Here is a 15,460-nt window from a genome sequence, read left to right as displayed (position 1 = left end):
CTGCAAGCGCACATTGCCAGCTCATGTCCAGCTTTTCATCCACCAGTACCCCCAAGTCCTTCTCCGCAGGACTGCTCTCAACCCTTTCATCCCCCAGCCTGTATTGATATCGGGGGTTGTCCCGTCCCAGGTGCAGGACCTTACACTTGGCCTTGTTGAACCTCATGAGGTTCACACAGGCCCGCCTCTCCAGCTTGTCCAGGTCCCTTTGGATGACATCTCATCCTTCTGGCATGTCAACCGCAACACTCAGCTTGGTGTCTTCTGCAAACCTGCTGAGGGTGCACTCAATCCCACTGTCTACATCGTCGATGAAGATATTAAACAGCACTGGTCCCAGTACAGACCCCTGAGGGACTCCACTTGTCACCAGTCTCCATGTGGACATCTAGCCATTGACCACGACCCTCTGGATGTGACCATCCAGCCAATTCGTTATCCATCGAACAGTCCACCCATCAAATCCATATCACCCCAATGTAGAGGGAAGGATGTTGTGGGGGACTGTGTTGAATGCTTTACGGAAGTCCAAGTAGATGACATCTGTTGCTTTTCCCTTGTCCACTGATGCAGTCACTCCTTCATAGAAAGCCACTAGGTTGGTCAGGCAGGACTTGCCCTTGGTGAATCCATGCTGGCTGTGTCGAATCACCTCCCTGTCTTCCATGTGCTTGAGCATAGCTTCTAGGAGGATCTGCTCCATGATCTTCCCAGGCACAGAGGTGAGGCTGACAGGCTGGTAGTTCCCAGGGTCCTCCTTTTTTCCCTTTTTAAAAATGGGCACAACGTTCCCCTTCTTCCAGTCACCAGGAACTTCACCGGACTGCCATGACTTTTCAAATATCATGGAGAGTGACTTGGCAACTCCATCAGCCAATTCCCTCAGGACTCTGGGGTGCATCTTATCAGGTCCCATAGACTTGTGTACATTGAGGTTCCTCAGGTGGTCTCCAACCTGATCTTCCCTTTACAGTGGGAGGGGCTTTACCCCCCTGGTCCCCATCTTGCGGTCCATCAGCTCAGGAGGGGTGAGGAGAGAGGTTGCCGGTGAAGACTGAGGCAAAGAGGTTGTTGGGTACCTCAGCCTTCTCCTCGTCTGTTGATACTAGGTCACCATTCTTGTCCATCGGGGGGGTACGCTTTCTTTAACCTTCTTTTTCTGGTTGACATACCTGTAGAAGCCCTTCTTGTTATTCTTTACATACATCCCTTGCCAAATTCAGCTCCAGCTGCCCCTTGGCCTTCCTGACCCCCTCCCTACACAACCAGGCAGCTTCCCTGTACTCTTCCCAGGACACCTGTCCCTGCTTCCACTGCTTGTGCAGTTCCCTCTTGCTCTTTAGTTTGACCAGCATGTCTCAACTCAGCCATGCTGGTCTCTTCCCTTCCCTGCCTCATTTCTTACACTTGGGGACTGAGAGCTCTTGCGCTCTATGGAAGGTATCCTTAAAGATCTGCCAGCTCTGTTCCGTTCCCCTGTCCCTGAGGACCGTTTCCCAGGGGGTCCTTCTGACTAACTGCTTGAAGAGCTGGAAGTTTGCTTTTCTAAAATTTAGGGTCCTGACTGTACTCCTCGCTTTTCCCGTCAGGAGCTTGCACTCCACCAGCACATGATCGCTGCAGCCCAGGCTGCCTCCAGTCTTGCCATCACTGATGAGCTCACTTGCATTGGTGACCATCAGGTCCAGTATTGCATCCCCTCAGGTAGGGGTGTGTATTACCTGGCTTAGGAAGTTGTCGTCTATGCATTCTAGGAATCTCCTGGATTGCCTACAGTTCACTGTGTTGCTTGTCCAGCAAATGTCAGGGTGGTTGAAGTCCCCCAGCAGGACGAGAGTCTGCAAGCACAAAGCCTCCCAGAGCTGGAGGAAGAAGGCTTCGTCAGTCGGCTCCCCTTGATCAGGCGGCCTGTAGTAGACACCAACCACAAGGTTCCCTTTGTTGCCTCTGTCTCTGATTCTTACCCATAAGCTTTCGACCTGCTCGTGGCTATTCTTCAGGGACAGCTGAATTTGTCATCAGACATCTAAACTTGTATAACTTCAGAAAATATAGAACTTTACAAGAAATTACCATTCAGTCGTGTCCAAGATGCAAAACTGCGTTTGTAAATAAGTTTGCTTTCCTGACGTATGCATAAAACTTTATTTTTGCAGCATTTTTTGTAGTGGATAGCATTAAGAATTGTAGGAGTTCCTCTAAAAGTGTGAGGTTCGATTACCTTTTTTTGTTTTTTCAATTAAATACGCTGTATTGTATATACAATAGTGACATACCTTTTCATTCCATGTTTACCTTTAGTATTGTAAGGTTGTTCAAATGAATTTTATTGGAAAAATCTTTCATTAGTTTGTTTCTCAGAACTTGCTTAGCATCAGTGTTGAAAAAATTCACTTTAATTGCCATCTTTCTCAAACATAATTTGCTGCAGAGTAATTCACCAACTGATGCATGGCAGCATTTTGCCCTGTTTCAGTTCTTGAATGTAATTAAATTCTCCACAGAAGTTGCTACCAAGTTCTTGGGTCATCTTTGTTAGGAGTTGCCGAATCTGGTAATTTCATAGGAGCAAGGTTACAGCAGCTTTATTTTTCCAGGTCCAGCCAGTAGCAAGGCTGAGTACATACTCCTAATAGGCACACATGCACACAATATGCAGCTAATCTTGTTCCCTTCTCTGGCTGATCATGGTGAAAGTCTGGTGGTGAAAAATACATACATATATATACAGACAGTATGGATCCCTCCAGTAGCTAACATTAGACACAGTATATCCAGTAGATGACTCCTGTTCTCCCCACTTGTCTTGTGCCCTGACAGACTTACAGACACAAAGTGCACACACGTCCCTCCAGTAGCTGGTCCAGACCTATGGCCTTACCTGCATCTGACCCTCAGACCCCCAGTCTTTCAGGTAGCTGGCTTGGACCTTCTGGTTCCCCATGAACCAGACTCCCTGGTGTCTGCAGGTACCCAGTCTAAACTTGTGGCCTCTCCAGCACCTGGCTCCTACTCCCAACTTTTAGCCCTCCCTCTAAACATCCTAGTCTTGCGCAATCCGGATATTCTCCTTCCTTGCATCTCATTTTGAGTCCCATGTTACTCTAGACAGTAACACCCCCTCCCCACCTCCCGCAGGTGATCTGGGTAGAGACTCTGATGTTGACTAATCTAGTAAGTCTCACACCTGGAAAATGGGCTGTTTGTCCTCCTGTGACAGCTCTGGGAGTAGCCAAGTCAGAGTGCTCCATTTACTCTTATTAGGTTATTGGGGTTCCTCCACCTGTTAGTATTCCTCTTCTCACTTTTTGTTCAAGGAAGATAGTTTTTAATCACATAACTAAACAATTTATATTTAAAGAATAGTAGTCCTATTCTGCATCTGTTTAAGGCATATTTTTTCTGAGAAGTTGCTCCTCACTTTTTTTCTTTAGCTGGTTGCCTCTGATTTATTTTTCTGCATTTTTATGTGTATGCAAACAGTATTCTTGCAAATAAGATAGTAGTTCTTTTTACTTGTCATACTACTATAATGTTATCAAATACTCTCAAGTATGTAACAGTCTAACAATATTTTTTGTGCCTTATAGCATTTAGCAGAGTCCTTGCTGCATGTTATTCTCATTAAACTCAAGGCTCAGAAGAATGCCGCAAATTACAATTTCAGTCAGGCTCTATGTCGAATCTATATAGGGATTTGTCGACAGTTGGGAGATTTGGAAAGAGCCCGCCTTTTCTGCTACAGCCTACTTAAAGAAGGTATAGTATGGCTTAGTGGTCTTGTATCTTAAATATGCTGTGTGCCTTTGCTGTAGTGTTCCAGAATGATTGTGTGTGTAAAAACAAACAAAATTTCTGTGAAAGGGACATTTTTCTTAGAACTTTTTTCTATAGTGCAGAAGTATATACTGTTCTGGAAGAAATTTCCCTTCTCACAGTTCCTTCACATCTGTGTCTCAGTTTGGTGATGACCTGGGCTCTTAGGAGCCTACTGATTTTTCCACAGAAATATTTTAATTAGGATCCTCTGTGCTTTCATTTTTGCCCTACCATCTCCAAAATGATAATGTGATTCCAGGGAATTTTGTACTTTCTGCTTATTAGTATTTTCTTACTTTAACTGAGTAAGCACTGATTCATAAAGCAAGTATGATTTAAAAACATGTATTGTCTTAAAATAGTGTCAGAAGTTGGACAATACCTTGATCAAAACCAGTGCATTTTTAGAACATGTCATCCTTAAAGTTTATTACTTCCCGTTATCCAAAGTCTTGCTTGGTTGAGAGGTTTTTTCATTTTGGTTCCCTTCCTCTTCCCCCCTTCCTTCTGTTCCCAGTAACAAAGGTAATAATACACACATGCTATCACTGTACTAAATTGAAAGTCTGTCTTAGATCTGGAAGGACTTAGTTTGGAAATACCGAGCCATCCAGGTCTCAAAACAGTATACTGGTATCTGTGTTTCAAATTAAAATAAAATTTGAGAGCACTGAGGAGCAAAATGCTACAACTTTTGATTGCTTCCGTTAGTGGTTATCTTCCATATAACATCCCTGTCTTTTTTCTTTTTCTTATCTTATTAAGGATTGTGATTTTATTTTGTTCTTAATTACCTTTTTGGGGTTTTTTTTTTGCTTGGCTTCTTTTTGGAATTCTTGTTTTCTTATCTGTTTTTCTGTCCTTCATGCAGTCCATCATAATTCTCCTTTCACTTTTTTCATGTTAATAATTTTAATACTGCACCATGTCAGAAACTATTACTTGTCAGATATCTTTTCTTAGTCTAAATTAATAATTGAACCTTTTGTTCTGCAGTACCTTGGTACTTTGTCTTTTTGTGGGTTCTTGCAAATATTAAACATTCCCTTTTTTTTCCTTTCTTTTTCTGGGTAAGATCCAAACTTCAGAAGCTAAATGCATATTTTTTGTTGAATGATTTTCTCTTCTATACTTTGAATTGCATAAATTCCTGTTGTGGTTGTTCTGTGGTTCTGCTGTTATCTTTTGAGTGTGAACCACTGTAAACACATCTTACAGGTTGTTTGGGGTTTTTAAATTTGTTTATTTTGATTTGATTACAATGCATTCATTTTAGGATTTTCTCTTTCATGTAGTTTCACATATTAATTCCTATCAGAATTATAGCAACACAAGCATCAGCTATGTGCCAGCTACACAATTGCCAAAATGACTATAAATAGTCAGTACTACCTCATTAGACTTGCATCATCTGTTCTCTTGACTTCTTGTCCATACTTTTTTGTTTGTTCTCCTTTCAGGTGTTCTGCCTTAAATGACTATAAATTAAATATTACCTTTCTTTGGTTATTTTTCCTTTTACTCCTCCTCTGTACTGGTTCTTTTTTCTTTTTTTCTTTTCTTCTTTTGATGCCCCTTTAACTCTTATTCATCACTGAGTGAGTCTTTTAAGTGTTCCAAATTCATGGGCAGGCAATTCAAGTTGCGGCATGTAGATAAATCTAGTTTAGCGACAGTCCTTGTTCTGACAAAAAAAAGTTCATTCTTATGTGATGAGAGGCTTTAGAGTAGAGAAGGTCCATCCAAGACACTGGATGGAAGTCTGTAAATTCTTTATGCACAGTGAATCCATTAAAGCTTCTTGATTTGATGTATTTCCATATGCTCTCTAGTTCTTAGGATCTTTCTAAAAATTTAGAAGTTATGCTGAAGTGAAGAGGGAAGACACATTTAGCTTTTCAGTTTTCATAGGTTTTTGTAGCTTTTTATAGTGAAAATAGTGTTTCAGGCATAGGTATTGTATCTCATGCATGAAAGTAATATCTACTTCTTGCTTATTCCAGTGTACTTTTTATTGCTTGCAGTCTACACACTCATGTTTTATCATAATATTTTGCCTTGAAGATCTCTGCTTTGGTGTTTAGACAGGTCTATTAGCTTCCCTTTGTTGGCCTGCAATTCTGTCCTCTCTTACTCATATAGTTCTGGATATGCAGTTGTCAGATACTTGCTCTGAATTAATTTAATGAATGAGGTTTATGAGTGAGGTTTCTTCAATTATAGCAGTAGCACACTTTTTGTGTCTATGCAAGTACAAATCTTGATATGCATTATTCATATACGCTCCCTTACAACTTGTATAACTTCCCTGATGGAGTCTGGGAAAATTGCTGAGCAATATCAGATTTCATATTTGACTTGTATGAAAGTTCTTTGCAAAGTTTTTTTTTTTTTTAATGTGGATTTCATAGGTGTGTGGGTGCAAGGTGTTAGCAAGTATAGAATAGAATAGAATCATTAAGGTTGGAAAAGACCTCTAAGATCATCGAGTCCAACATCAACCTAATACCACCATGCCTACTAAACCATGTCCCAAAGTGCCACATCTACCCATTTTTTGAACACCTCCAGGGATGGTGACTCCACCACCTCTCTGGGCAGCCTGTTCCAATGCTTCACCACTCTTTCAGTAAAGAAACTTTTCCTAATATCCAATCTAAACCTCCCCTGACACAACTTGAGGCCATTTCCTGTTGTCCTGTCGCTGGTTACTTGGGAGAAGAGACCAACACCCACCTCAATACAACCTCCTTTCAGGTAGTTGTAGAGAGTGATATGGTCTCCTCTCAGCCTCCTTTTCTCCAGATTAAACAACTCCAGTTCCCTCAGCCGCTCCTCATAGGACTTGTTCTCCAGTCCCTTCACCAGCTTCGTTGCCCTTCTCTGGACATGCTCCTGCACCTCAATGTCTTTCTTGTATTGAGGGGCCCAAAACTGGACACAGTATTCCAGGTGCACCCTCACCAGTACCAGTGCTGAATACAGGCGCATGGTCACTTCTTTATTCCTGCTGGCCACATTATTCCTGATACAAGCCAGGATGCTGTTGGCCACCTGGGCACACTGCTGGCTCATGTTCAGCTGGCTGTTAACCAGCTCCCCCAGGTCCTTTTCCGCCAGGCAGCTTTCCAGCCACTCTTCCCCAAGCCTGTAGTGTTGCATGGGGTTGTTGTGACCAAAGTGCAGGACCCAGCACTTGGCCTTGTTAAACCTCATACAATTGGCCTTGGCCCATCGATCCAGCCTGTCCAGATCCCTCTGCTGGGCCTTCCTACCCTCGAGCAGATTGACACTCCCACCCAATTTGGTGTCATCTGCAAACTGACGGAGGGTGCACTCAATCCCCTCATCCAGATCATTGATCAAGATATTAAACGAGACTGGCCCCAAAACTGAGCCCTGGGGAACACCGCTTGTACTGTGGATTTGTACTGGAGACCTGATTTTCACATTATTACACATCTCAGGATTATTTTTTTCTTTTGGAGTAGCTCTAGTTTGATCCAGTGATCAGAGTGCTCATTTGTGACTGGAGAGTATTAGGTAGGCTTCTGGAGTGCATCTTCCATTTTCATTTCATCCTAAAAGAATCCAGTTTCAATGCTCTAGGACCACTCTCCTTAGTGAACTAAAGTGCAATAAGAAGGATGAAGGGAGGCTAACCTCAAAATGCAAAAGGAAAGGTCCTTTTGCACTGTCGTTACACACCGAAGTCCAGTGAAGCCTTCCCTGCCCACCCCCCCGCTTAAAAAAAAGAGTGAAATTACAATAGGGTAGGTGGCTTAGGGGGGGAGGGATGTTTTTTTTTCTTGGGTCTTTTTTCTTATTTAATCTTGGGACTGAGATGTGCTAGTATGACTCCCCTTCCCTGGACTGCAGTTGTTACGTGACTTCTATGCCTTCTTTCCTAGTTACCTTGCTGAAGAGTGTACTAGCTTTTAATGCCTGAGTGTATTTTTTTTAGTTTTCAAATGTTAAAAACTTACTTTGTTCTCTCTTTTTTTCCTTAGACTTTCCAGACTCAGAAAAATTGATTTTATTTATCACAAATGTATGGTCTGACATATTTGTCTTCCAAGGTGCAATTAACAAAGCTATGCAATTAGTTGTCAGGCAGACTGCAAGCAATGAGATGCTGGCCTGTTTGAGTGCTTATCTCAACTGGGAAAAGGTAACGTCTGCTTTAATTGTCAGTATCAGCTTTTGTCTGCATTGGTCACTTTGCTGGCTGAATCAAATCAAGCAGCTTACTTCTGATGAAGGGTGTGAAGATACCCTGTGAATCTCCCATGGAGTCTGTACAATTGCACAACTAATGCTGCTTCAAGCCTTTTTCCTGTGGTTGTCTTGACCCTACCAGAACACAACACTTCTCTTGTTTTCCCTATTAAATGCTAATCCCTCTATTAAACATTAAAAGTAAACATTGTTTTTAAACTTTGACTGGAGTGTTCTTGGACTAGGGAATTCTGTCCCTCTATGGAACTGTGGCTTTGATGTTCTTTGAGGTTATTATTTTTGTTTTGTTTTGTTGGGGTTTTTTAATATATATTGGACTTGTCTGTCTTGCATAGTTCTCTGTGTAATAGGTAATTATTTATCACAGTTAATTCCAAGATGAGCCTGTCTCTTTTTACTCATGATCTTTCTGTGAGATAGACTGTAAATATCCATTTACCACCAAAAAAATATCAGCCAATTAATTTAATAAGGAACTGGCATGATCAGTACAAAACTGCACTGGTGGCAGAAGAAGGATGACCAATGTTAAGGACCTTTGACTAAAAATCTTTGAGCCCTTGGGCGAGTCATTTAATTTCTGTCAGTTTTCAGCAAGCACATACTACCATCCTGAAAGGGATGTTGCAAAGAGGAAAAATTGGGACACACTTGATATCAGTGGGAGCAAATTTATATCATGCAGATGGAAAGCCAGAGGTACTTTGCCTCTGGAAAAGGAGTTTGTGTAACAGGCTTGTGTGTTTTCTTGAAGACTAGGGCCCCGGTAGTTTTGAAAACCCTGTATTAATGCCAGGCTTGCTTGGTGGAAGTGCTATAGTTCTGTAAATACCAAGGGAACAAAATCATCTTGATTCATAGCTCACCTATTCCCTATCCTAACATGCTGCTCCACAACTGCCTTGGGGACTGCAGCTAGGCTTACTGCTGTCAGCATAGCCTTTACGTGTTGTACCCATTGGAAAAGGCATGCCGATGTCTTTTTTTTTTTTTAGATCTGAAACCAGCCCTGAATGTAATATGGTACCACTGGAATTACAGCTCCTAAAAACCTCCTGATTTAGTACAGGTTTACAGTGGAGCGAGTTAAGAGGGCATGGATTTGTATATGGTTTTTTTTGATTAAATCACAGTTGTGATGTAGCATTAAGCTCTAGTAATCAGAGTTATGCTGTACTGCAATCCCTGTTTAGCAAAGAATTTGTATTCTCCATTCTATTAGGTTACAGCTTTCAATCTTATGCCAATAGAGATGCACATAAGTATGTCTCAGTAGGTGTTCCTGGAAATACTCATTCTGTGCACTCACACTCCCTACTTTATTTATGGATCTCTATGGAATATGAGAGCTGCTGCATCTGGGGAGTATGAGTATGTAAGATGTTTTTCACTTAGGTGAAAAATTTGAAGTGGATTGTGGTCAACAGTCTCTTACACATATAATTTTATGAGAAGATTAATTCTACTTATGAAAGTAAAGCTCATTTAGGATGGGTATTTAGTTCTTGGTCAAAGTATGCCATTTTAGTGACTTGCACCATTGCAGAACTTGCCAATTATATGAGCTTTTGTACCGAGAAGCTATACCGAGCACGCACTATGTTGATGAGCCTAGAGTTTTTTCTTAATACTTCAGATATTCAAAGGATGTTTGGTTTTAAATTTCCTTGCTTGCCCTAGCTATTCCATTAGCAGAATTGTTTCACATGATACATTTTCAGTTATGACTACCACAACTATTGAAAGTACTTGCTTGGAAATTGGCCCCTAATGAACAATAAAGAGTAACAAATTTCAGCATCAGAAAAGAATTTTAAAAAACCCAACTTAGCAAGTGACCAAGATTAGTCTAATCTTCTTGCATTGGAAATACTCTTCTGACCTTAAAGCTTCATTGAGAGGAACAAAAATCCCCAAATTGTAGGAGGAGAGAAGAGAGTGGGTATAGGGTTTGTGGGTTTTGTGGTGGTGGTTTTTTTTTTTTCCAAACTCCTTTTAGTAAAAGCATCAAGAAAAATACCGAGTACTTGAAGATTTTAGTTTATGTACTCTTTATTTTAAGTCAAACCCAAAGTTGAATTTATGATGCAAGATGCTGTGGACAGTCAGAGTCAAATATATGTCAAGAGTTTGGTTCTGGGTTGGTAACTTTTCATGCATTAAGATAATCACCTTCTAAAATTCCAGAGTTCCTCTTTAGATGCTGGTATTATGGTCTCAAACCTGCTTTTAGAAATGCAGTCGTGTCCAAAAGTAGAATTTCAACTAAGTGAGAAATATGGAGAAGATCTGAGTGAAGATGCTTGGCAGTACGTATTTGCTATTGATCTACTCTGCTCTCACCTGAAGTGGGATTGGACACATGACAATGTTATAAGGTATTGTGGCAAGCAGTTCTTTCAAATGTTTTCCTGCGTGGTTTTTTTGTGGTTTGTTTTGGTGTTGGGTTTTTTTTCCAAATTTGAGACATTATGACTTAGCTTCTAATAAGATAAAACATTGCATAGATACTTAGAAATGAGGGCTTTTAACCAGATGAGACCTAGACTACGGTGTTTGTGTGCCTTATTGTAACGTAGAATGAGTAATCAATGAGGAAATGTAGGATTTTGTGGTACTGGTCCAAGAAATTAACCCTGTTTGAACTGTTCTAATAAAGGATTGCTTTTAAAATATTTTTAAAAAATTAAAAATTAAAAAGAATTTAAAATAGCTATATGTGGACAGTTGTGACAGATTTTGAGATAGATTGTTGGTCAACAAAGCAAAATTATTGTCTTCCTCTGAACTTAATTGTTGAATTCCCCTCACCCCCATCACTAGAAAATGTGTGTGGAAGTTTTGATGTGTAAATAGCACTCTTTCGGTGCTGAAAGTGAAATGTAACCATACTCATTAGTGTACTATCCTGGTTTCAGTCTGATTTTAATTCTAAAATCATTGTAATACTTAGATTTAATGTCTTAAATTTTCTGTGAAAACTATAATCCAGTGCATGGACTGCTACCATACTTAACTTGGTTTGAAAGACTTCATTTTGGTACCTACACTGGTCTTTGATGCCTACACTGATCTGACAGCCCCTATTTTCTGTGTAGAGGTTACATAACCTAGTATAATCTCCAAAAATATGGCATTTGTTTAGCTACGACGTAACGTAATCATTGAGTATAAAGTAAATGCAAGTAACTTACAATTGTCATCAAGTCTTTTATACAAGTTCCATGCTTTCAAATAGTAAAGAAGTTATTTTTAGTGAAATACTTCTAAAATGAATACAAAGTAGCTTCAGTGAAAGGTATGCCATTTTAACTAAAGCCATACAGAGTTCATTGTCTGTGTGGAGTTGTGCTGATAATAGGTAACTAGGTCTATTAGCATCATTTTAAGAATGAAAAAAGTCTTATCTCAGGTCCTTTCAGGTTTAAAAACAAGCATCAGATCCTACTTGTAACACACAAACTGAATTTTCAGTTATATAAGAAGCTTGCATAACATCTCAGCATGACATTTGAAAGTAATGTGTTTTCATATACGTCTATGAAGTCAGTGGAGTAAGTTCCCGACTTTAAGTAGAGATGCATAATGTTGCAGGGAAATGAATGGAAGATGAACAGGAATACTATTCTGAAAAGGAATAATTCCTCCAGAAAGTTAGCTTTGCTTGTTTGGGTTTAAATCCTTCTTTACATTACGTAGATTTGTGGATGCTTGGAATATTGTGAGTTTCCCTAGAAGGTGAATTAAAGATGCAAGCGGAGCTATGGAAATATATGGTAAACAGAAGAACCATTTGCATTCATTATTGTATAAATATTGTATCACCCCTTCATGCAGTATCAGCTTTTCAGATTCATTTGTCTTTCACAGCAAAGTGCTTTGGCCTTCTATGGATAAATGGGTAAAGAAGAGAAAGGGGCATGAAACTGTTCAATCTATTCCTGATATTGTTATAGCATTGACACTCAGGCTAATTGGTAAGTAATCGAAATTCTTGGCTGAACTTCTGCTTTGTGTAAGTATGTCCTTTGAAAGTGTCAGCCTGCCTGGAAAGTAAATGGAAGTATTTTTGCATTTTTTTGGATCTTGATTTTTTTTTCCACTTTCTTCAAAAATTTTCACCTTAAAAGCCAAACTTTTACAATCCTTGCAGATATTATCTGTTTGTCAGCCTGTGGAAAGCGTGTACTTAAGTTTTGAGAGATGTTACTCTGATTTCATGATAACAAATAACATGTTTTATGTATTTAAAATGAAATAATCTGTAGCTACATATGCTTTATAGCAAAGTGTATAAAATAAGGTTTTATGTGCAACATAATACCTCTTCCTGCAATTTTAATTTAGATTCTTTTATTTGGGATCTAGGTGGCATTCAAGGTAAATAGATAAACTTTGCGTTTCAATAGATATTTTCAGTATATAGGCTGTATAATATTGTTTGTTAAACAGAAATTGCATTCTTTGAGAGTTTTACACTTACAAATTGTAAATGTGAGAGAGGTTGGATGAATCTGATGAAAAATGCCTTGGGGTCTTTAGTCACAAAAAGAATAGGACAGTTGTTCCCAAGACAACATGGTAACAAGAATGACTAATTTTGGTAATTGAAATTTTCATTTTCTGTTGATACTTCAACAGACAATCAGTAAGTCTAAAAATTAGGAGCTTGTCTAAATGTCTGACTGTCTAAATGTCAGATACATAGTAACCTTTTTTTCTTTCAGGTCGATTGGGCCAAATAGGTTTGAAGGAAGGATATCTTGCTGCAGTGAAGAATATTAGTTCTGTAATTGGACTGTTTGTACAGCATGCAAAAGAGGAAGGTAATGTTTATTTAGGGGAACTTTAGTGTAACATCTGCAATGTGAAGCTTTGCAAATGTAAACAGAACACACACAAATTGAGACACACATGCCAAAATAGCCTGCTTGTGCAGTTTTATATTAGTGCATAACAGTACAAACAGTTTTCAGTTTGAGTCCCTTTGTCTTCCAAAGTTAATGAAGCATGTGTGTTGCCTTCTGTTTGAGACAGAGAACAACTCTGAGATAGTTTCAGCAACCTTGGAATTATACTGCTTCATGTAACAGCATATCAGCTGCCTCAGAGAACTTAAAGGGTGATCTTAACTTGAGCAGTAATAGCTAATTTGTTACCTAAGCAGCTCATGCTGAAGCTTGCTACTAACAAGATTGTTGTATCAGGAAAGGGTTGCAAGACAGTCCAAATTCCTGACTGAGACAAAGTAAGGCAGCAGAGATCTATATTGCTAAGTTATTCTGGATGTTAAGTACATTTTGCAGTGAAGCATCAGTTATGTTAGAGAGCTGTTTTGAACCACTTGTATAGCTTCTCTTCCTTGCAATCTCAAGTTTTTCAGTGGTATATGTCTGTTTCAGATTCTGTGTAAACCTGACTGTTTTCACAGAAGTCTGATCACCCTTAACTAGAGTAAAATCACTAGATGCCCAGATCTTGTATGCCCTTTGAATACTGAAAACCTGCTGAATTCAGAAAACTAGAAAGTGCTAGTATAAAATTAGATGCTATGGAATTGGTGTGCAGGTTGTCATCTTGCTACTTTCTGGTTTTGGGCATCCCAATTGTTGATGTGTTTTAATTTCAATTCTTGAACTAATAGTTTCTTTAGATTCAGGGTTTCCCCAAAATGTTATTGCATGTCAAAGTTTCTGTAAGCTGATTTGTGTTAACTTTTTGCAGGTATTCCCTGGGGTGTGCAGCTGGCAGCCATATATTCACTGTGTGACTTGGGTTCAAGCAATCCAGAAGGTATTGTTGAGGCCATCCATGCTTGGAGAGCAACAGTTCCTAACAACATCCCTTTTGCTGTCACAAATGGCATAGCTGAAATCACTTCTCTGTGTAAAATGGAGCTAAACTAAAATCTAGGGAAGTGGACTGATCTAAAGGAAGAAGTGCCTTATTTTCCTAAGCAGTAGTTGGTTCCAGTTAAAAACAATACAAAGTGGTGTGTCCTCTTTTATTTATTTTTTTTAACAGAATGTCTGATCACACAAAGCAAGCTCAAGTATTTTATTTGGCTTTTCTGTTTGAGGGAAGAGTTTAAAAAAAAAAAAGAAAGACTTGCTTTTCCTAATAACTGATCAGTGATCTGAAAACCAGTGCATCTTTGACTCCTGAGATATTTCTGGTTTTATGTCAATAAAAATCAGTAATAGTTTCCATTATTTTACTTGCATCAATTTGGAGCATGGGCTATTTGACACAATAGAAGATTGAGCCTGGCTGAAAACCTGGTTTTATTATTTTGTACTATATTTATAAAGTAACCGTTCAGGTAGCAGAACTTTGCCCAGATTCTGCTTTATTTTGCTTGACTAGTCTCATAAGCTTAATTTAAAATACTTGTATAAGATAGGTAGGAATTGACTTTTTGTGTAACAATCATGTATAGACTAACAGAGATATTAAATCTCTGAACTTGTATATATGGTATATTCTGATAATGTGTCTCACATTTGATATTGTTCCACTTGGGGAATTTTATATATGTAAATAGAAAGTTGGTTCAAAAAAAAGTTCACTTTTCTAATGACAGCGTCACTACACTCTGTGGTTTTGTATCTTTCATAATAAAAGAAGCAAACACCATTGAGTTCTTCTTGGTCTTTTTAAATAACACAGAATGAACTGTTGTTTCTAGCTTATATAAATACTACTGTGCAGTTCTGGCCACTGGAATGAGGTTATATTGCATCTGTCTGGAATTTTGTGGTATGCCTTGGGGGCTGGGGAGGTAGTTTTAAAAATCCATTGAAAACTTCTATTTTCACCCCCTGATTATAACCGTATGAAGGGGTAAGCTTTGCTAATGCAGATTCTCATTGTAGTGGGACCTAGACTCTGCCAGGGCTTTGATGTGGTGTCAGCCTTTTTTCCTTTTTCTTTCGATCATAAAAAGGTCAAAAGGCTTTTAGTCTGCTGAAGCAAGCTGTGAACTTGAATAATGAAATCTTTAACTCAGAGTGAATTGGACAACTTACAGTTTACACCTAATTCTTTCTCCTACGCATTGTGTCCTTGCAGGCACATCTATGCTTTCAGGCTTGTCTTCAGTCAGTTCAGTATCTTTCAGTTGCAGCAAGCACTTTACAATTTCTTCTGGTTTTTGTAAACTTTTTTGGCACCTGAGGACCAAATTGTGTTTCTTGGTTCTCTCAACAGTTTCTGAGTTGCTGCATGAGCTGCAGGCTCTCAGCTCTTGTTGGCAGATCTTGTGTTTTGTGGAGGTTCTGCTCTGCAGCGTGCAGAGTTGCTCATTAAAGAAAGGTCATCCCCTTCCTGCAGTTCTGCTTGATAAGGTGCTGCTGTCTTCAACAGACAGGATGCGTACTGCTTTTGGTATTGGCTGTTGTAT

The 15,460-nt window shown here is 39.3% G+C and overlaps 1 protein-coding gene across 1 annotated transcript in view; it reads left to right on the top strand.

Annotated features, from left to right (window-relative positions):
- The window catches only part of ICE1 (interactor of little elongation complex ELL subunit 1), a 43,405-nt gene extending 28,729 nt beyond the window's left edge, over positions 1 to 14,676 (top strand). Inside the window, 9 exon segments of the mRNA XM_075704755.1 lie at positions 2,915 to 2,946; positions 2,948 to 3,010; positions 3,012 to 3,051; positions 3,591 to 3,759; positions 7,830 to 7,990; positions 10,246 to 10,436; positions 11,929 to 12,035; positions 12,786 to 12,884; positions 13,783 to 14,676. Of these exon segments, the coding sequence (XP_075560870.1) occupies positions 2,915 to 2,946; positions 2,948 to 3,010; positions 3,012 to 3,051; positions 3,591 to 3,759; positions 7,830 to 7,990; positions 10,246 to 10,436; positions 11,929 to 12,035; positions 12,786 to 12,884; positions 13,783 to 13,964 (1,044 nt within the window). The 3' untranslated portion in view covers positions 13,965 to 14,676.
- Positions 14,677 to 15,460: the final 784 nt, after the last annotated feature.

This window comes from Pelecanus crispus, chromosome 2 (assembly GCF_030463565.1).
Source record: "Pelecanus crispus isolate bPelCri1 chromosome 2, bPelCri1.pri, whole genome shotgun sequence".
NCBI classification, from domain to species: Eukaryota; Metazoa; Chordata; class Aves; order Pelecaniformes; family Pelecanidae; genus Pelecanus; species Pelecanus crispus.
This window is presented reverse-complemented; position numbering and strand designations above follow the sequence as displayed.